This window comes from Bufo gargarizans, chromosome 2 (genome assembly GCF_014858855.1).
Source record: "Bufo gargarizans isolate SCDJY-AF-19 chromosome 2, ASM1485885v1, whole genome shotgun sequence".
Lineage (NCBI taxonomy): Eukaryota > Metazoa > Chordata > Amphibia > Anura > Bufonidae > Bufo > Bufo gargarizans.
Window position 1 is genome coordinate 469,637,610 of NC_058081.1, and position 23,105 is coordinate 469,660,714.

Below are 23,105 nucleotides of genomic sequence, written 5' to 3' on the forward strand. Positions count from 1 at the left end.
TTACCTTGCAATGGACCAAAAGTGGTTCACAAAATGCAATTTCACAGATGTTACAGGCTTCACAGCTGGACAGGTAGTAATAGGCCCAAGGTGTTTCTTTAAAGTAATTAATCTTCCTCAATATGCACTCCTTTTTAGACAATTATCTCTACTTCCCTCATCTGGCATACTTCTATAGATGTTCTGGTCCTGTCCTGGGTGGTACCTTTTCCAGGACAAGTGAGCTTGAGTGGCAGCACCATACATGAGCTTCCTCTCTCTAGCCCTAGGTAGGCTCGACTACACTACACTGACTAGAAGGTTCTAACTCCTTTCTTTACATAGAGGGTGGCAATAGCCCCATTAGAGGTGGCTACGACTATGGCCTGTTAGAACTATCTGCATACAGGCATACATTACACATAAATAATATTGTTTGCAGTTTCTTTTGCTGTATAATGTGACACTGGATCTGGATGCTGCATATGGGCCCCTTTTTATGTTAGTTTGTCTCTGCTAGACCTTAGGGGATCTGTTCTAATAATGGTGCATTATTGAGTCAGAGCTTGGGCCCACCACAGGGTTCTCTGGTGGGCCAGTCTGACCCTGAGGTCACTTACAAACACAAATGACAGTGAGCTGTGGAGTTCACTATATTTGAGTCTAATAGAGCCAGTTTCAAGGCTCATAAAATGGTGTTAGTTATATAAATACCAGTGACATACACAGCAGTGATAAGCCTCCATAGCAGTGGTCAAATAGGGTCCCCCATTATGGAGCTAGATTTTGCTAAGAGGACAATGGGCCACTCCTTTGCCATAACTTGATCCAAATACCTACCCCCTTAGTTTATTAACAGTACAGCTCCTCTGGAGAATCCTGCATAGGTCATCTGACCTAATAGCAAAGGGGATGGAGGCTAACATAACAGAGTCCCCTCTTTTCAAAGACCCCATAGCAACTTATCATCTGCCTCTATGGTACAAGTGACGTAAGAATTGCAGTAGCAGTGACCGTGCCTAAAGAGGAATGGAGCCTGAGAGAGCAACCTTTTCAACTGCATCTATATCCCCAAAGTGCATGTCGTGGAAACAGGGTTAAGTGTATTGATCAGTGATTGTGAGCCAAAACCAGGTGCAGATCTTTTCATTATACCTTATATATGAGTAGGCTTTACTCCTGTTTTTGGCTCGCAATCGCTGAAGCAAATACTGACCAAAACAGTGAAGTTTGAACTAGGCCTTAGTGGAGGAGACTATATGGAGGCACAAAAAAGGACAGCTGTTATATCAGAGCACCTCGGGGGGATATTACTACTGATGAAGGGCTTAAAGGGGACACAAAGGGAGGCATTATTGAGCACGTAACCAGCCTGATGAAGGGCATGCTTTTGGCCCGAAACGTTGCTTCAGTTCTAAAAAGGACCACTATGTCCGGCTAATAAAAATCATTAATCAATATTGGAGTGCTGTCTAAATTCTGAAATACTTACCTGTTCCAAGAGGTGGAGCAAGGAACGCACCGAGACGCGCACTCAAAACCAGTCAGTACAAGATAGAGTGTCGTGATCAATACACAACTATAATACGAAAGCCCACATTACTGTATGAGGGCTCTATAAGAGAAGCACTGTTAGCGTGTGGCATGCAAAAGGGGAAGTATAACTGTGTAGTGCACAAAAGGCAATAAGGGTACTAGAGCAGTGTGAGGCAGCTATTGAGGCATTATTACCATATCGGTCTTTATTATCATCTGGGGCACTATGGATGAGGAGTTTGTGTTGTAATAAGAAAAATTGAGGAGGGTGCTGGAAAATCGATGAGTCCAAGATGCCTGTGTGAAAAACTCAGTAGAGAGAGGTCATGGCTGGAAGAAGTATTCATGGTGGTCCGGGCTGGATGAAGATGAAATGAATACCTCCAATCAGTAAAGATGTCACCAGGAATTAACTGTGCTGTAATCACTCTCCACAGAGCACAGTATGTTGATAATATTAGTTTTTTATATAGTGTTATTTGGTAACTATATGACTGTATTATTAACAGGTATATTATCATACATATTCAAATTGTCTTATAGCTAAAATGGGTCCGATGCATCAAAACAACAAGCTGGTGGAGGGGGCCCAGATCTTAAATTTGTCCATAAGACTATAGTCACATTCCTGTATTATACAAAGTAGTCTTGTAAACTACTGACTGCAGTGACCCTGTGTCAATATGCCATCACTGGTCTAGGAAATAGAGAGCAGTAGGGGACGAGAAAGCGTTGGAACGGGCACAGCAGTGGATCCAGGAGGTGAATATGTGTTTTTTTGGGGTGTTTTTTTTTCCACAGAATTCTTTTTAGTTTAGGTATATTTTGTGTCAATTGGAAAACTAATTTAATTACATTGTAAACTTTGTTGTCATCATTGTACGCACAGGACATACCATCAGGGCCCTACCATACAAAGGGCTATACGCCTTATCTAAATGGTATCCTTGGCAACGCCCGCAGAAGAGGTTCATCGGTTTTTATTCGGTACAAGTTTTACTTCCACTCCAGCACCCGTTCGGTTTTTGGGCGCAGGCAGGAACCCATGCTGCAGCCAAGCACCCGTTTGCTGGTCGGAATATATACCAGCAAGAGCCTATACAGCTGTTGTGACTATCTCACAACCACCTCTAGTAAGTGAATTTTATACACATATGCATTAATATTGTCAGCAATACCACACATGAGGCGCCGTCCTCTCTCTCTTCTTTTCTCTCTTATTTCATTTATATTCAATATAGTGCTATATATTAGTTTTTTATAATATTCGTCATTGACGAATATTCTAAAAATCAAATATATAGCACTATATTCAAAATATTCGCAAATTCTCGAGGTTGCGATATTCGAGATAAAAATTTGCTTTTCGAATATTCATGCTCAACACTAATGCCTATATGCTGGAACCCAACCCATATTACTGAAACTGATAATTACTAAATGTTGAAGTCTTGGGACCAGCCTTTGACCTAGTCATCGCCCCTGGGCACCAGGATGACTAGATTTGTGCTCTGAATAAACTTGTTAAGCATCATTTTAAAGAATAACATTACTTCGCTAAGCCAGGAGTCTCTCTGGATGTGAATCCAGCACCCCCACCCTGTGTGCTTGGCACTAGAGCCAACACTGATGTCATGGAGGTACCAGAAGAAGCCGTTTTGTCTCAGATTACTTTTGTACATTCATGTTGGTTTATTATATCCCCCTTAGAACACGTCTACATACATGCATATACACGTGTCCCCCATGCTGCATACTTCTGTATTGTATGTAGTTCTGGATGACATGAGCTGGATGTGGGAGTGACCTCTTACATGTATTGTATCATAAGTTGTCAGTCCCTGCAGAAGTGACCAACACGCAGCAGTCAGGATGAAGTTCTGCATGAGTTGGAGGGAGAATCTGCAAGTTTCCTTCCTTCTGCTCAGCTGCTCAGGTAAGAACATCTCCACATTTCATCAGTTCTCACCGTCCGTCTTGTAAGATGCCTTCGAAAACTTTAAATAACTGCATTGTTTCCTTTCAAGAGCACTTACTGATACAAATGGAGCAGATGAAGCAGAGCTGAATTTGTTATTTCACTGTTTTACAAATCTCTCTAAGGGTGGGTTCACACTAGCGTTAGGGATTCCGTTATGGCTTTCCATTATAACCGCGGAATGCCCAGACAGAATGCAAAACTGAAGCCTTTAAAAGGCATTCCGTTTTGCGTTCTATCTGGGCATTCCGTTATTTTCCGTTCTATAACCACGTTATAACGGAAAGCCATAACGGAATCCCTAACGCTAGTGTGAACCCACCTTCAGTAGGTTTTGCGGCCTCCTATGTAAAACCGTAATGGTTGGAAATGTACTGTGATTGCTATATTGGCATACTCAGCTCTGCTACAGCTGTATTTTCTGCATTACTTGTAATGTTGCTTGAGATATCCCTTTAGATCCCACTATAGCGTTTAGATTGTAATTAGGACTTAGTAGACGGAATCGGAGTAGGAGACGGGATTGGAAATAATGTCGCTACAGATGTAGTAGAGCGGAACTTGACATTTAAATGTTACTCATGTACCAAGATGACTTCTTAAAGGGGTATTCCAATTTTGACCATTCATAGCTGAGATCGAAATTTCTGTCTTATGCTGTGGCCGAGGTGGTCGCAGTTACAGAAACAGCATAGACATGAATGGGAGCTAAGGAAACGGCGTAGCATGGCCCGCATGTGCTTCACCATCACGGAGCTCAGATTCATTTGACTGTTTCCATAAGGCTAGGGCTACATGACGACATTTGTCGCGCAACATAGGGCACAACTACACAGCAACATTTGTCGCGCAACATTTTGTTGCACCAATGTCACGCGACAATTTTTATAATGGCAGTGTATGGTGTCGCACTGCAGCATGCCTGTATCTGTCTCATGGATAGATTGTTGACTTGCACATACGGATGTAGAAGGGTTAACACACATGCTTTATGAGACATGTTATCTAAACTAAATGCAACTAAATGCGTTAAGCAATTGCTTTTCAGTGGCTTTTGTTTCAAGATAACACAATGAGTTAAGAGTGTGTGTGTTACCCCTGCTACATCTGTACCTGGCTTTTGGCATATAGCCTTTGTGTGGTTGTCTATTGTATGTCATAGAAAATAGGAGTCCAAGATGCATCCAGCTATCCTCTTAATGCTGTTTCCAAACCATTTCAATGGTGTTTCCATCAATTTCTAACCTTTTTCTGTGAACCAGACACCCTCTCTTCTTCAGAGCAGGGGGTGCCTGATTTAATGCTCGGGTCTCCCATTGATTTTTATTGTGCTTGAGCATACACAGTATTCGGCCGAGCATGCTCGCTCAACACCAACTCCGTGTCCATTCCACAAAAAAAATAGAACATGTCCTATTATTGTCCGCATTATGGACAAGGATAGGACTGTTCAATTAGGGGCCAGCTGTTCCGTTCTGCAAAATACAGAATGCACACGGACATCATTCAGCTCTGCTACATCTATATTTGTTTAAAAGACATCCTCTACACCTAGTGTGGCATACGTACACCCACCAGTCTACTGTATAAGCGTGCGTTCACGCGGTCAGGTTTCCTGGCGCAGTTTTGTGAGCCATAATCAGAAGTGGATCATAAAAAGACAGAAAGACTTATAGGGAGTTTGTAATATTAATGTTAACTATTGTTCTGCAGTAAAAATAAGCACTATGAGGGGGCTATAAAGGAATGTGTGGTTTACAGGGAGAGGGGGCCACAGGGAGGGGGTCTCATATTCTGTCTAGAAGGATCTGGTAACAACTTAACCTCATCACTGTCATGGGGAGCTGGAATGCATTACTGACTCTCAGGGAGCCAAAAGGTTAATGTGCTACGATTTGGGACATGCAGATGTATTGTAGACTGCAATATTTCCTATACAGATGGGCATGAACAGATGTAGCAGAGCTGAGTGTGATACTTGGAATGGTATGCCTTGACACTGCAATTTGTGATGAGCGAAGTATTAAAAAATGTGATTTGCTGCTTTGCCAAATTTTTTAAAAATATTCGCTTTGTGACGAATTACTTCGTCACGAAGCCCATTTCTTTGTAAGTAGTGGGTGCAATGACAGGGAGCCAGAGGCGGATTAAGTGCATGATAGGCCCGGGGCTGTTACCAAATTCGGGTCCCCCCTCCATTTTAGTTTTAATTTTTTTTTTCTGTATGAAGAGGCTGCGGTGCTTCGTCAGCGCCAAAGTCTCTTCCTAGGTCATATGACATCGTTCACATGGTCTAGGTGCAGCGCTGTCCCATCTGAGTGATTGGGTCTGAGCTGTGCTATCAAATGGACAACACTGTGCTTGGTAACGAGCAAAGAGGCTGCAGCGCTCACTTTAACCTGGTTCACACCTGAGCGCTCCCCCAGACTATCCCCATAAAGTAATTTCCCCCACACTACCCCCATATGGTAATTTCCCCCCACACTGCCCAATATAGTAATTTCCCCCACACTGCCCAATATAGTAATTCCCCCCACACTGCCCCCATATAGTAATTTCCCCCACACTGCCCCCATATAGTAATTTCCCCCACACTGCCCCCATATAGTAATTTCCCCCACACTGCCCCTATATAGTAATTTCCCCCACACTGCCCCTATATAGTAATTTCCCCCACACTGCCCCTATATAGTAATTCCCCCCACACTGCCCCTATATAGTAATTCCCCCCACACTGCCCCATATAGTAATTCCCCCCACACTGCCCCATATAGTAATTCCCCCCACACTGCCCCATATAGTAATCCCCCCCCCACTGCTACATATATTAATTTCCGCCACACTGGCCCTATATAGTAATTTCCCCCACACTGCCCCTATATAGTAATTTCCCCCACACTGCCCCTATATAGTAATTCCCCCCACACTGCCCCTATATAGTAATTCCCCCCACACTGCCCCATATAGTAATTCCCCCCACACTGCCCCATACAGTAATTCCCCCCCACACACTGCTACATATATTAATTTCCCACACACTGCCCCTATATAGTAATTTCCCTCACACTGCCCAATATAGTAATTTCCCCCACACTACCCCATATGGTAATTTCCCCCCACACTGCCCAATATAGTAATTTCCCTCACACTGCCCAATATAGTAATTTCCCCCACACTATCCCCATATGGTAATTTCCCCCACACTGCCCAATAAAGTAATTTCCCCCACACTGCCCCCATATAGTAATTTCCCCCACACTGCCCCCATATAGTAATTTCCCCCACACTGCCCAATAAAGTAATTTCCCCCACACTGCCCCCATATAGTAATTTCCCCCACACTGCCCCATATAGTAATTTCCCCCACACTGCCCCCATATAGTAATTTCCCCCACACTGCCCCATATAGTAATTTCCCCCACACTGCCCCAGATAGTAATTTCCCCCACACTGCCCCTATATAGTAATTTCCCCCACACTGCCCCTATATAGTAATTTCCCCCACACTGCCCCTATATAATAATTTCCCCCACACTGCCCCTATAAAGTAATTTCCCCCACACTGCCCCTATATAGTAATTCCCCCCACACTGCCCCATATAGTAATTCCCCCCACACTGCCCCATATATTAATTCCCCCCCACACACACACTGCTACATATATTAATTTCCCACACACTGCCCCTATATAGTAATTTCCCTCACACTGCCCAATATAGTAATTTTCCCCACACTACCCCATATGGTAATTTCCCCCCACACTGCCCAATATTGTAATTTCCCCCACACTATCCCCATATGATAATTTCCCCCACACTGCCCAATATAGTAATTTCCCCCACACTGCCCCATATAGTAATTTTCCCCACACTGCCACCATATAGTAATTTCCCCCACACTGCCCCCATATAGTAATTTCCCCCACACTGCCCCTATATAGTAATTTTCCCCATACTGCCCCTATATAGTAATTCCCCCCACACTGCCCCATATAGTAATCCCCCCCCCCCACACACACACACACTGCTACATATATTAATTTCCCACACACTGCTACATATAGTAATTTCTTCCACACTGCCTCCCATGTAGTAATTCCCCCCACAAAGTAATTTGCCCCCCACACTGCCCCATCAAGTAATAGCTCCCCACACTGGCCCCCATTAGATAATTTGCCCTGACACTGCTATCCATTTAGTAATTTGCCCCAACACTGCCATTCATATAGTAATTTGACCCCACACTGCCCTTCATTAAGTAATTTGCCCTCCACACTGCCCTTCATTAAGTAATTTGCCCCACACACTGCCCCATCAAGTAATAACCCCCCACATTGCCCCCATTAGTTAATTTGCCCCGACACTGCCATCTATTAAGTAAATTGCCCCCCACTCTGCCCCCACAGTATTAATTTCTCCACACTGCCCTCACAATATTCATTCCCCCATGGTAGTAATTTGTCCCCACAGTATTAATTGTCCCCCACACTCTCACCCAGTCGGCGCTCACTCGTAGATGGTGCAGATGCCCTGCGCACACACGTCAGTGTGCTGCGTCCGGGCACAGGTACGGCGCGATGACGTCATCACGCCCACCTGCGCCGGGATTTTACTATCGCATAGGCTTCAGGCCTACTAGGCCTGAAGCCTATAGCGGTGATCGGTGTACGGCGGCGGGGCAGGGAACGTAGTAGTTTGTGGGTGTTTGGGTCGGCATTGGGCCCCCCAGCCAAGTCGGGCCCGGGGCAACAGACCCAAACGCTCCAATTATAATCCGCCACTACAGGGAGCGGCAGATTGTACCCCTCAGATGCCGCGTTCATAGCTGATCGCGGCATCTGACATTTATATTACAGTGTAAAATAAAAATAAAAATTTATAAAATCATTCTTACCTAATCCATTTGATTGCAAAGAGTCGGCCGCCACCATTGTGATGGAAGATCTAGCGAGAAATCTTGCACGGCCCATGATGACGTCAACACGTTGGCCGGCGTGGCAACGTCATATGTCACCGTGCACAGGATTTTGCAAGGGATCTTCAATCAAGATGGCAGCAGCCAGCTCTTCGCACTCAAACGGATGAGGAAAGTATTATTATTTACATTTTTTACCACCATTCAGGGAAAACCGATTAGTTATCATGAAGCATGAGGAAATTCGGCTTCGCAGTAAATTGAATTTTCCCTGAAATTCGGATCGAAGTCCACTTTGTGGATTTCAATTCGATCAACACTAATTGCAATGTATTACTTAAAGCCTCGAGGTGAGTTGGTTTCAGATCTTTGGATGATGTTCTGAGAGGTTTTATCACTTCTTGGATGACTTGTTACTGCCTTTTTGGATGAATTTTAGTTCATGCTTTAAATCTATCATTTTGTCTTAAAGAAGCTATAGATAATGATGACCTATGCTCAGAACAGGTCATCAATATCAGATTGTTGAGGGTCCGCACCCCCAACGAACAGCTGTTTAAAGTGAATAGGAGAGGAAGTTGTAATTACACTGTGCCACCACTAGACGGAGTGCAGGTAAACGCTGAAGAGCACACAGCACTCATATGAGCGCCACAGCCCCTTTAAACAACTGATCGCGGGGGATACTGGGAGTCGGACCCCTTCCAGTCTGATATATATGACCTATACTAAGGATAAGTCATCAATATCTGTAGCACGGACAACCCCTTTAAGGAAATCGGTTCTGATAGATTGATATCAGTTAGCAATTCTTGCGCTAATTTATTCCATTCATGAATAGCAGGCATGACTAATTAATCTTGCATGGAGCACAGGTCAATCAAGGTGTAATCGTCAAGATCAATATTCTGGGGCTGCATCGTTTTTGTCTCTTCTCCCTACCCTCTGCTGCTGAGTGATGGGCTCATTTTAGTGCGCTGCAATGTGACCAGTCAAGTGTCTCCCCCTTACTGCTCTTTTACAGCATTTACTCCAGTTAGATTTTGGGGGTATCATAACATTAAACTTGGGAGTGTAACTACGTGTAACACTAGCAGTGGCGTAACTAGAAATTACTGGGCCCCACGCAAATTTTTGAACGGGGTCCCCCAGGCAACTTCGCAACCCTCTCCTCCCATGATATCCTTACTCCTGAGGCTAGTCAAGATCGCTCTCTCGCAGCTGCTCCAGCCATTCTATACAGTGTCTCTGTATATGTCATTCTATAATGCTGTAGAGGAGGACCTGACAATAAAATAGTCAGGGCCTCCTGGGTGCAATGATGGATTATAATAGAGGTGCTTGGGTAAGTAGCCCCAGGCCCACCATTTCGATAAGGCCCATTGCCACCCAAAATGCCCATTACAAGGAAGGACAGTGTTATACTTATAAGAGAAAAGACCTGTGATGACATCATCTCCATGTGACCAATAGCATATGTTCCTTTCTCCTCCAGGAGGAGTGTTGCTGCAGGAGAAATTTGCTATAGTTTTATGAGATGATTACTTCAGGAAAACGCGACAGAGAGTGTTATACTATATGCTACATACTGTGGAGTATTGCATACTGTGAGGCTGTTATACTATATACTGCGGAGTGTATACGGAGGGTGGTAAACTATATACTGTGGAGTGTTATACTGTATACTGTAGGGTGGTACACTATATACAGTATACTGCAGGGTTTTATACTGTGGGGTGGTATACTGTGGGGTGGTATACTATATACTGTATACTGTGGGGTGTTATACTATACACTGTATACTGTGTATACTGTGGTGTTATACTGTATATTGTCGGTTGTTATACTACATACTGTATACTGTGGGGTGGTAAACTATATACTGTGGAGTGTTATACTGTATACTGTAGGGAGGTATACTATATACAGTATACTGCGGGTTGTTATACTGTATACTGTGGGGTGGTATACTGTCGGTTGTTATGCTACATACTGTATACTGTTGGGTGGTAAACTATATACTGTGGAGTTTTATACTGTATACTGTAGGGTGGTATATTATATACAGTATACTTCGGGTTGTTATACTGTATACTGTGGGGTGTTATACTGTGTACTGTCGGTTGTTTTACTATAAACTGTAGGGTCTTATAGTATATACTGTGGGGTTTTATATATTGTATACTGTGGAGTGTTATCTGCTGTATGCTGTGGGGTGTTATATACTGTATACTGTGGGGTGTTATACTGTATACTGCATACTGTAGAGTGTTATACTATATATTGTATACTGTGGGGTGTGATATTATAAAGTATATACTGCGGGGTATTATACTGCCTACTGTGGAGTGTTGTACACTATACATTATGAGGGTCTGGGGGTGTTATACTATATACTGTGAGGGGCTGGGGGTGTTATAGTTTACTCTCCGAGGGGCTGAGGGTGTACTATATATTAGGTATAGTTTTCCCAAAAATTGACCAGAAAAAAATGGGGTGGTATACAAAGGGGGTGGGGTGATTTGGGAAAATGGAGCGATGGGACCCAAGATGGGTAAATAGCCCCAGACCTATGATATACTTAATGCGCCCCTGGGTGGGCCCCTTCTAAGATCAGGCCCCAAAGCAGCCACTTCCCCTGTTTCCCCTATAGTTAAAGGGGTTATCCGAGTTAATAAAAAAAAAATGAAACCTCTTAAAATCCATCAGGATATACATATAATTTGGTTAGGCTAGATTTCATCAAGTTAAAACCCATATTTACACCTTTTCATGGTTCTGTTATTGCTTTGTTTACATGCTGTGGGGGCGTGTAACAACAATGCCTGAGCTCTGCCTCATGAATATTTCTGGGCGTGAACAACCTGACCTTTTCTTCACCCTGCTCTGCACTTTGCAAAAAACAAAATGCATTGCAAGAACGGATCCGTCTATCCGCTTGTCATGCGGATGAACGGATCCGTGTGGCAGTCTTTTTCACAGTTTTCCCGGTCTGTGCATGCGCAGACAGGAAGGACGGATCCATCCTTCAGTTGTTTTCCAGTGCCGGATCCGGCAGGCAGTTCCGTCGTCGGAGCTGCCTGCCGGATCCGCCGATCAGTGTGACAACTGACAGCATTTGTAGACGGATCCAGGTGCGCACGTCAGTTTATCCGCTTGTCGTGCGGATGGACGGATCCCTCTCGCAGTCTTTTTCACAGTTTTCCCGGTCTGTGCATGCGCAGACCGGAAGGACGGATCCATCCTTCAGTTGTTGTGCAATGCCGGATCCGGCAGGCAGTTCCGTCGTCAGAACTGCTCGCCGGATCACTATGCTGCAAGTGTGAAAGTAGACTTAGTCCTGCGACCTCTCGCCGTGCTGCGCCGTAGCTCCGCCCCCGTCCCCATTATAGTCAATGGGGACGGAGTGGCAGTCCAGCGGCACGGCCAAATAGCGGCAGGGCGGATCCGACATGGTGAACAGCCTGTTGGATACGTCCTGCCGCTAGTGTGAAAATACACTTACGCTAGTGTGAAAGTACCATTATCAGTATCTGTATCTAAGCAATATCTATATTATTCAAATATATATTCAATATAGATATTGCTTAGATAAATATATGTATTGGTGGCAGATATGGATTATGTATAGCTGAATCCACAAATATGATTGACATTTATTTATTTTTTCCCAGGGGGTGTTCAATGTGTAATGTCCACTAGTGGGGGGGAACAGGGCTGTAAGAACAGGGAACAGGGCTGTAAGAATGATCCATGTTTACAAACTGGCACCTCTAGCCCCAGTGAGTGCAGGAGCGATAACATACCCTGCTGCCGGAGAAGAGATCGCCTTGGCTCTGGTATGTACCGCGCATGAGCGATCGCATACCATCGCCGAGGCAGTGTGAGGAGAGGGAGAGAGGGGCGCGCACCAGAGGCTCTGACGTCTCGTTTACAGAGCCAGCCCACTGCCTCAAGCAGGGAGAAGCCTGTAAACGAGACGTCAGCACCAGAGCCAGCTTACTGATGTCAGGGGTCACATGACCCAGAATTAAACTGGCCAAACGGGGAAAGATAGCTTATAGAAGTGATTTAAAGAAACTTTCAGTGAACTAGAATAAGAGTAATTAGAATAAATTTATTTAAGTCGGATAACCCCTTTAAGCCCCTGAACACTAGTAATTAATCTCAAAGCCTCCAAAATATCAACCCAGGTGGAGTGCAGTTCAGTACTTCTAGTCCTGGTAGACGGCAGTACATGTAGAACAGGTGGAAAGCAGTATATTCCATGGAGTGCAGGTAGGTAGTATTGATCTTTACTGAACTCATATAAGGACAACTGCTTTGTGGTTACTAGGTTCTCACAAGAGGCAACTGGCTTAACGGTTGCAACACTTTCTCTTTGGGGGCTCAGGTTTCATTAGAGGCACCACACTTTGTAAACAAAGATGGGGGAATTTATTAAAGGGGTTGGACACTTTCTGGCTACTGTTGACCAGTGTGTTTGTAAGATGATTATATGGCACTTACTAATATAGCCTTTGATGATATTCTGCACCATTTTCTATATTTATAAGGTATGCCCCTTGTTTGTGCTATCCTCACAAAGGTCTTGTCTATAAAATGGCTGCTGATGGAGGGTCATGTGACCAGACAAATCACCACCATGTGATGTCTCCTCTGTTTAAATAAACTGCATCTTCCATCTGCACTTGCACTGCTGTGAGTTTAGTGCAGGTTCAGCATGTTAGAATGGAGGAGGCTGAGTGATGTGTCCATCAGCAGCCATCTTATAGACAGGACATCTATGCAGACAGCATAGAAGATTTGCCTAACAAGTGGATATGGCTTAGAAAATATAGAAATGGCACAGACTATCAACAAAGGCTATATTGGTTAGTGCCATATAGTCATCTTACAAACATTTCACGACAGTAGTCAGAAAGTGGCCAGCCCCTTTAAGACTAGTGTTTCATACACTGTCTTAACAAAAAAGTGCATTGAAGTAAGATATGAATTTTTTTTGTTTGCTTTATGCTTGCTGTCCATTGTAACTCACTGCAGTATGGGATGCTTAAAACAGAAAAGCTTTCTTTATTTAATTACTATAAAAGAATGGGAGAATTAAAACTCTGCTTACTAAACACTAATCAGTTGTGCTCAAGCAATGTAGCCATTTTGAAGGTCTCAGCCCAGGGCTCAAACTGTTGTTTGCAAGACACCTACCAGTTGTGCGCAAACAGTGTGTCAATGTATAATGCATCGGCCATAGGCTCACTAATTACAGTTAAATAAGCACCTCTCAGTTGTGCCCATTAAGCTCAAGCAATGGAACTATTTCAATGTATCAGCCATAGGCTTTAATTCTTGTTTGTAAGCCACCTATCAGTTGTGCTCAAACAGTATAACAATTCATAATATATCGGCCCTAAGCTGATTGGTCATCTGTGCCAAACCAGTATATCCATTTGTGGTGTCTCGGCCTTAAGGCTCAACACGTTTCTACACCATGCGGTGTGTCATCAGGAGTCCTAACCACACATTCAAGGCTCAGAAAGTGTTGAATTCTCCTACCAGCTTACCATGGCCCCTCTCTTACAAGCCCAATGTCTGCAAGGCTTAGAGATCTTATACCAAATTACATTTCTCGCAGCCTAGTGTGGCCCCACTCTTTCAGAGGCAACACTACCAAACTTGTGCGGCTGTAAAGCGGCTGCCAAAAGACCGGATGTTTATACAATATAGCTCCGCCCCCTTTGCGCTATAGGCCACGCTGTGCTTGCTGTCCATGTGCCAGAAAGCTAGATCTACGCCAGCTATGAGCTGATATAGATTTGAGTTACAATTTACCAGGTAATGGAGTATATTTGGTGGGCTGTGACAGGCCACACCCCCTTTGCTAAGCCCACCCACTTTCTGAGGAAGTGGCATCGGCAGCAGGAAACAACCAAAAGTTTCACATTTTTCCAAAATGAGGCTTGCGCTAAAACGTGAATTTTTTAAGGCCAGTTTTCTGGTGTAAGTCTGTGATATATTCCTCCCACAGTTGTTATTTGTGGCTTATTCACTCTATCAGGCTGTTTATCTACTCTAGCAACAAGTTTCTGAAATTGTACCCAATTTCCGTGGGTGACAACAACACTGTGAAGATGACTTTGCTGTTTATTGCGAGCCACAGATTCTCCCCAGTACTGTACACACAACAACTATCTTCACTGTCACAGTCCATTACACCACTCTTTACACATGCATTTCTTACTACAACAAACTGATCCTCAACTGGCTTATCTCAGGCCCACTTAACGCTCAATAGGTACGGCAGCTAGAAAATGCAAGTCAGCTATGTTTTCTCAGTACTCCCCATCTGTTCAAGGTGTTATTGCTTCTCTGCCTTAGTCCCTGAGGTAATGCACCAATTGACAAGGGTCACTCACCTCTACTTGCTAGCTAACTACCATGCAATGTGTGGCTGGCCTTTCCTCCATATCCGCAGCTGTGGCATCTCCCAGCCCTCTGTGTGCTTCTGCCAAAAGGTCCTCCTGGACAACTTTATTTATAGACTTGAGGAATATGCTATACAGGGTGAAGATGTAGTAAGTATTACAGTATAACCCCCATGCTAACTTATGACTAGCCCAGCATTGTGGCATGTATGTCCATTAACTTGTGAGGGACACTTGGGAGGCAGTATATATGAGGTAGCATGTACATTATTGGCATTTTCTCTCTAAACAGTCTTGTAAAGCGATTGTACAACCAAACTGAGAAATGGATTTAAGAAGGAGGAGAGTACAAAAAATATATATTAAAAAAATGCAACTTTAGAAAGTCCAACCATTCCAGTGCTGAAGCACAAGTAGATAACAGTGTACTACATGTAGTACAATACAAATGAAGCCAATACCGTGTATATGCTTATGAGTCATGATAGCCTAGGATAAATTACTGTAAGATGGAAATGTAACCTAAGGGTACTATAAATTGGGGGATCATGAATTATAAACACAACAAATGATCTTCAAGATTCCATCTTGCTCTTTCCATTGCGGATAGCACATATCTTTCCTATAGCTTACATATGTTTAGAGAAGTTCACCCGATATCTTAAAGGGAACCTGTCACCTGCAAAACGCATATTAAACCGACCACAGTACCTTACAGTATCCCCCAGTGTGTTGCTAATCATGTTTTTCTTTCCTCTTTGTGTTTCTTCATACTCAACGCTGTTTTAATGTCAGTTGGCGCTGTCTCCGAGTCAGGCTTGAAGTCAAGGGGGCAGCGGCCTCATTGCTTCAAGTAAAGCTAAGCCCGCCCCTTACCCCTCCTCTCTACAATTAGATGGACATGCTGCCGTGAAGCCGGGATCGTGCTCTTCTAGCGCATGCGCGGTATGCTGCCTGTTACAGCGCGATCCTCACTCACTCATCTACGTTTGGTTAATTGTGGATGCGCCGGACCGTTTAATCGCGCGCCCGGCCGTCACTCTGTAACAGGCAGCGTACCGCGCACGCGCTAGAAGAGCGCAATCACAGCAGCATGTCCATCTAATTGTAGAGAGGAGGGGTAAGGGGCGGCTTAGCTTTACTTGAAGAAAGGAGGCCGCTGCCCCCTTGACTTCAAGCCTCACCCGGAGACAGCGCCAACCGACATTAAAACAGCATTTTTAACGAGTATGAAGAAACACAAAGAGGAAAGAAAAACAGGATTAGCAACACACTGGGGGATACTGTAAGGTACTGTGGTCGGTTTAATATGCGTTTTGCAGGTGACAGGTTCCCTTTAATATCGGCATTGTTCAGGACCCTTATCCACTGACACATAACCCAAAGCTACAACCATAACCCTCAGGTCAAGTGGCTTACACTTGAAGTATTTTTGTCTTTCTTTTTTACTTTTCATACTTATGAAACTTCCTTATTACATGTAAGGAAGTGAATTTGCTGATTTACACTTTCTCTCTTCTCCAGTGTCCTCCCAAGGAAGTTGGGTTTTTATATGGCAGCCATTAAGGAGCCAGGATTCAACTATCTCTTCATATTTTGTTGATTACATTAGCTTCCTGTTTTTAACATTTTTGAGATTATAGTATTGACGCTTGATATCATTGGCATTTATTATCTCCATTATTCTGGATTTTATTGACAGATGGATACTCGTATTTTACAATGCATACAGCCTAGGAAAATCCCAAACATTTCACTCTCAGAGATATATAGTACAGATAATGGATAGTAATGGGTAAACATACAATGGTCTAAAGTGAAACTTCTGACAACTGACTGCAGTTAGATACCTATTGCTACGGATCAGTGAGTGTGAATCCATTGTGACAACTAACCATTTTGGCGTAGGGCTAACCCTAAGGGCCTTATTCTGGCGCTTTGCTGGTATTTAGCCTTTAACCCCTGTACAGGTATCTGGACATCGACTGCAACCGCCTGGGATAGTCCCGGTGTAGTTGGCAGGTGACCTGCTGGGGTCAGGGACTCCGGTGCAAGCAGGGGAGCTCTGGATATAGAAAATGCACCAAAAACACAGGAAAACTGCAGGTACAGTATGAACAGGCACCAAGACTTGAATGCTGGTTTAAGAGATCCAAGCAGTGCACCGTTAACGTACACACAGGAAAAACTTGCGGGTAGTGGTGAGACACAGATACCTGTAAGGCCAGGTTCACATCACAGTTTAGTTTTCCGTTCTTCTGATCAATCGGATCCTGTGTTTTATGCATCCAGTATGCTCAGTTATGCACATTTGGCATCCGTTTTAGCCATTTCCGTCTGAGATCCATTATTTTAGACGAAAAAAAAATACTTTGTGTAGGACTTTTTTCTGTCAAAAATAACGGATCTCAGGCAGAAATGGCTCAAACATATGCAAAATGTACATAAGGACTGATTCAGATGACCGTATATTTGTGTGTGCATCCATTCCTCAATTTTGCGGAACAGATGCAGACCCATTCATTTAAATGCGTCCGTAAAAGATGTGGACAGCACACAGTGTGCTGACCGCATCCGTACTTCCGTTCTGTGGCCCCGCAAAAAATATAGAACATGTCCTATTCTTGTCCACAATTGCAGACAAGAATAGGCATTTCTATCATAGGGCCGGCCGTTCCGCAAAATGTAGAACGCACACGGACAGTGTCTGTGTTTTGCGGATCCACAATTTGCGGACCACTAAACAGATACAGTAGTCTGAATGAGCCCTAACTGAGCATAGCAGATGACCAAAATACAGGATTCATATTTTTTTTTTCTGTTCTTCTGACAGATCAGAAGAATGGAAAACTAAAAAGTGACGTGAACCTGGCCTAAGGCAGGCAGGCTGGGAACTTGACTGGAGTACAGACAGAGAAGATAGACCAGGTTAACGTAAAACAGCATTCACCTAGCGGCTATAACCAACCGCTGATGTAAATTTATGTTAGGTAGTTGGGAAGGGGTTAAAGGGCATCTGTCAGCAGATTTGTACCTATGGAACTGGCTGACCTGTTACATGTGCGCTTGTCAGCTGAAGTCATCTGTATTGGTCCCATGGTCATATGTGGCCGCATTGGTGAGAAAAATGATGTTTTAATATATGTAAATGAGCCTCTAGGAGCAATGGGGGCGTTACCATTACACCTAGAGGCTCTGCTCTCTCTGTGACTGCAGCACCCTCTCCACTTTGACCGGGCCAGGCTTTGATGATGTTACCATTCATCATGGTATTTTTTATTTGTCTTTCTTGCAGTCACTGTGCTATGTCAAGAAACAGTAAAAGGAATCGAAGGACAACCTGTTACTTTGCCATGTTCGTACAGAGTTAGCCGAAGCAGCGACCTCACCAGTATGTGCTGGGGACAAGGCAGTTGCCCAAATTCAAAGTGCAGCCAACAACTCATCTGGACTGATGGTTTCAAGGTCACTTTTCGATCATCTTCACGCTACCAGCTCAAGCATAAAATCAGACAAGGAATAGTGTCTCTCACCATCGATCAAGCAAGCCTTGGAGATACTGGGACCTACTGCTGCCGTATCGAACATAAGGGGTGGTTTAACGATGAGAAAAACAACATACAGCTTACAGTTGAAAAAGGTAAATTATTAAAATAATTTGATTAATGTGATTGATATTACTGTATTGGGATGTACTTAAAAAATGGTGGAAAGTTGATTGGCTCCAATAATTCAACCAATAAACTTTTTCCTTAGGTGATACCAATTCACATAGTGCCTTTATGAATGTAAATTAATGAATGCAAATGGTGCACCTGCCATGGAAATAAAAATCTAAGGTAGTCACCAATAAGGTGCAGTGGGATAGGCAGAAGACTAGAGCTTTAGAATCTGGAGCAAGTACCGTTAGCAGTGATGCTCTTGAATATCAAGCATGACCTGCCTAAAATTATCGATACAATACACATCCGTAATGTGGCACTGCTTATCTGGCACCAACTGTTGTGGGACAAAGTTGGACTGACCCACCAAAGGATAAGTTTCTGATTCTATAGTAGTCTTCAAAGATACAGCAGAAGACAACCACTTGTCGCTACAGTCAACTTCTTTTGGATTGATTCACAAATAAGCTATTAGACCTTAAAGATGATACATCCTGCAACATTATTCACTAGTTATCCCTAGAATAGAGCAGTAGTCCTATGATTTAAATGTATCTGACCAGTCATACTATGAATTTATTTTAGGTTCTTACAAAAACATAATGCACTTTTTTTTTTTAGCACCGACAACAACAGTTCAAACTACTACTGAAGCACCCACAACCATGAAGACATCTCAAGCACTTCCAACACCAACATCTGTTCAGACTACTTCAGGACCGTCCTATGTCTCAACCAATCCATTAACTATATCTGTGGAGGTAACTACTCAACCACCTCCACTCATTACTAATAATACACCACAACCACTATCACCACTTACCAAGACAGACATTCCATCATCTTCAACTGCACGGACTATTACTTCATCAACGAATGTCTTCCCCTCTGTTATGACAGAGCACACAGGACTGACACGGAGAAGCTCAGGTAAAGCTAGCAATATTTATTTCTTAGTATAATAGTATATAGTGCATTTTTTGAGTGTGAGCTTGTGAGACAGAAAATATGGCCATAGCCCACCAACAAAATATTTAGCCCTGCTTTGATATTTCTGATACATAGCTTCAAACTTCTTGAAAACAAAAAGGATCTAAGTCTGTCTCCATGCAGCTACCACTTGGGATCTCAGGAGCTTTTACTGCATACTGTTGATGCACACTGTATGCAATGAGCTCCCATGCTTCCTCTAGTGGTAGTTCCAAGTAGCCAGAATTTATCTATGCAGGAGATTTAGAGAGATATATAAAAATGGGGCTCTGATTGCTGCAAAGATACATCAAGAAATGAATCAACACAGAATCTTTGATCTATTAAGCCAATCAGTGTTCAAGGGTGGAAATTCACTTTAAGATGATCTTCACACTTGACCAGGGAAATATCCGGGTGGGCCAATGCCCAGGGAGGTCATCCAACCCTCCTCTCTGCCAGGTACATAATGAGCGCTTGTCGGTAAATTCAATTGCTGTGGCCCACATCTCACCTCCTAAACTCCCTGCTCCATCTCTTAGGGCTTGGTCACACAAAAGTTTTTTGCGTTCCGTATTCAGGCCATTTTTGCATTCCGTATACGGTTCGTTTACAGAACCATTCATTTTAATGGGTCCGCAAAAGATGCGGACAACACTCCATGTGCTGTCCGCATCCGATGCTCCTTTCCGTGACCCCGCAAAAATTATGAGACATGTCCTATTCTTGTCCATTTTGCAGACAAAAATAGGCATCTCCATAATGGGCCTCCTATTCCGTTCCACAAATTGCGGAAGGCACACGGGCTGCATCCGTGTTTTGCGGATCCGCAATTTGCGGTCCGCAAAACATGGCACGGTCGTGTGAACAAGCCCTTAATCAGAGACAACTGGAGGAGGAGATGGAAAATGGCAGCTAATGATGGCCACCACAGAGGGACAGCTTTTGGGACAGTATATTGTGCTGCACTGTGGTATCTGGTTCTGCTGGGACGGTATTTTGCACTATGGTGATGGCTATGCTATGGGTATGCTGACCCTGTCTATTTGTGTCGCCCCGCCTTCTGTCAATATGGACTCACCTACAACTTTGGGCCACTTTTATTTTATTTCATTTTTTCAGGGCCACTTTATGTAAACTTTAAAGGGCTTTTGTCACCCCACTAAAGTAATATTTTTTTTTGGGGCTAGTTAAATTCCTTATACTGCGATATTTGAAAATATAATGGTGTTACTTACTTTCCTTCAGCAGTTTCTTATAAAAGCAAACTTTTATAATATGTAAATTAGGTCTCAACCAGCAAGTAGGGTGTCTACTTGCTGGTAGCCGCCGCAGAAAAACGCCCCTTCCTCTTGTTGATTGACAGGGCCAGCCGCGATCTCCTCCTCCGGCCGGCCCTGTCAGCATTTCAAAAATCGCGCGGCTGTGTTCATTCGGCGCAGGCGCTCTGAGATAAGGAGGCTCGCCTCCTCAGAACTCCCTCAGTGCGCCTGCGCCTATGACGTCTTCTCTTTCTGTGATGTCATTGGCGCAGGCGCACTGAGGGAGTTCTGAGGAGGCGAGCCTCCTTATCTCAGAGCGCCTGCGCCGAATGAACAGAGGCGTGCGATTTTTGAAATGCTGACAGGGCCGGCCGGAGGAGGAGATCGCGGCTGGCCCTGTCAATCAACACGACGAGGGAGCGGTTTTTTGCGGCGGCTACCAGCAAGTAGACGCCCTACTTGCTGGTAGAGACCTAATTTGCATATTATAAAAGTTTGTTTTTATAAGAAACTGCTGAAGGAAAGCAAGTAACACCATTATATTTTCATATATTGCAGTATAAGGAAATTAACTAGCCCCCCCCAAAAAATATGACTTTAGTGGGGTGACTTTAACTATAACTACTACATTTCCATAACATAAATAAGTGTCCATAAAGTACTTAAAGGGGTATTCCCACCTTAGACAATGGGGGCACATTGCTAGGATATGCCCCCATTGTCTTATAAGTATAGGTCTCACCTCTCGGACCCACATCTATCTTGTAAATGCAGCTGAAAACAAAGCTGGCAAAGTGGTGGCCGGCAGTGTCGGGTCCAGCCACCACCAAGCGATCCTATTGGGCCACTGAAAATTGCCAGCGCTCAGCTATTTTTGGAATCTCTAAAGAACTTAATGGGCCACTGCTTCCATCCACTTCTATGGGACAGAAATAGCCGATGCGCAGTGCACCCTCCTTCACTTTGGTTGTTTTTATATGTCGGCATATACTAGCGATATGCCCCCATTGTCTTAGACGGGAAAACCCCTTTAAGCTGACCCTACATTCCTTATACACACCACCCCATACATGTGCACACTCAGTTCAGCTGAGCGTGAATGTGTTCTGAGTGGGGAGAGGGCGTAAGCTGCTGCCAAACACATCTGCTGATGGCTTTTGTCCAGTGAGAACGAATTCAACTGACCAATGCTTCTCTTCCCAACATGTGATGTTGTGGATACCCCTGTATACATTAGATGGTAAGTCGGTCGGACGATCCTGCTAGAATCCTACATGCAATCTAACTAATAAAGTGACAGCAAACTAACGTACATTGACATAATGTAGTTTCTCAGGATGACGATTATTCCATTACAACAGTGATTGAAACTGGATAATTAAAGAGCTGCCATTTCTATACTGATAAATTTAAACACACAAGGATAAATACTGTCCTCCACAGACATACATGGAGAGCGACCATCCATATGAGGCCTGGCCTCTGCCAGGAATAGGAACTTAGTTGTGTTTAAAGGATTTATGTCAACGTCTATATGGAAGTTTACTGTAATCTGTCCTATGTATCTAAAATTAAAAATAAAACAACTTTGCAAATTTTAATGAAAAAAAGTTTACTATTCCTTTGTGTCTGAAGGGTAACTAACAGACTACAAACAAAACCCTATTAACTATGATCCTGTAGTCATGAAGTACTCTTTTCCCTCTGCCATCTATTCTACTGTTGCAGAAGACCCTGTGGCTACATAGTGCATATCAAATCTAAATGTTCCACAAAAAGTCACTTACCACTTTTAATACCACAAAGGTTATATTTGTATTTCAGTATCTTGGTTTTTGCACTTTACCTGTGGCATGAATCATTTACTCCATTACAACTTGTTCTTTAAATTGGACAGAGATCCACCTTGTTAATCTGTGTATCCTAAAGATGTAAAAAGAGAATAGTGCAGACCACCTCAACTACCCCAGAAGAAGCCACAGTCATATAAAATCCATGTTCAGGCAGAGCCTAGGTTCAGGAAGAGCTCAGGATTGACCAACTTGTCATGCATATTTAATGGGTGGTGACTAGGGATGAGCGAACTCGAACTGTATAGTTCGGGTTCGTACCGAATTTTGTATGGCCATTTTCGTAAAAGTCCGGGTTCGGGTTCGGTGTTCGTCGCTTTCTTCGCGCTTTTGTGACGCTTTCTTGGCGCTTTTTGAAAGGCTGCAAAGCAGCCAATCAACAAGCGTCATACTACTTGCCCCAAGAGGCCATCACAGCCATGCCTACTATTGGCATGGCTGTGATTGGCCAGAGCACCATGTGACCCAGCCTCTATTTAAGCTGGAGTCACATAGCGCCGCCCGTCACTCTGCTCTGATTAGCGTAGGGAGAG

At 43.7% G+C, this 23,105-nt stretch overlaps 1 protein-coding gene across 2 annotated transcripts in view; it reads left to right on the plus strand.

Annotated features, from left to right (window-relative positions):
* Positions 1 to 3,264: 3,264 nt before the first annotated feature.
* LOC122928325 (T-cell immunoglobulin and mucin domain-containing protein 4-like) overlaps positions 3,265 to 23,105 on the plus strand; it is a 61,158-nt gene continuing 41,317 nt past the window's right edge. The window contains exons 1-3 of one of the 2 annotated variants that reach the window (XM_044281062.1): positions 3,265 to 3,451; positions 18,125 to 18,469; positions 19,113 to 19,421. In XM_044281062.1, coding sequence (XP_044136997.1) covers positions 3,388 to 3,451; positions 18,125 to 18,469; positions 19,113 to 19,421 — 718 coding nt within the window. In that variant the 5' untranslated portion in view covers positions 3,265 to 3,387. The remainder of the gene's footprint in view (positions 3,452 to 18,124; positions 18,470 to 19,112; positions 19,422 to 23,105) is intronic. The other variant, XR_006387872.1, reaches the window with a different exon arrangement.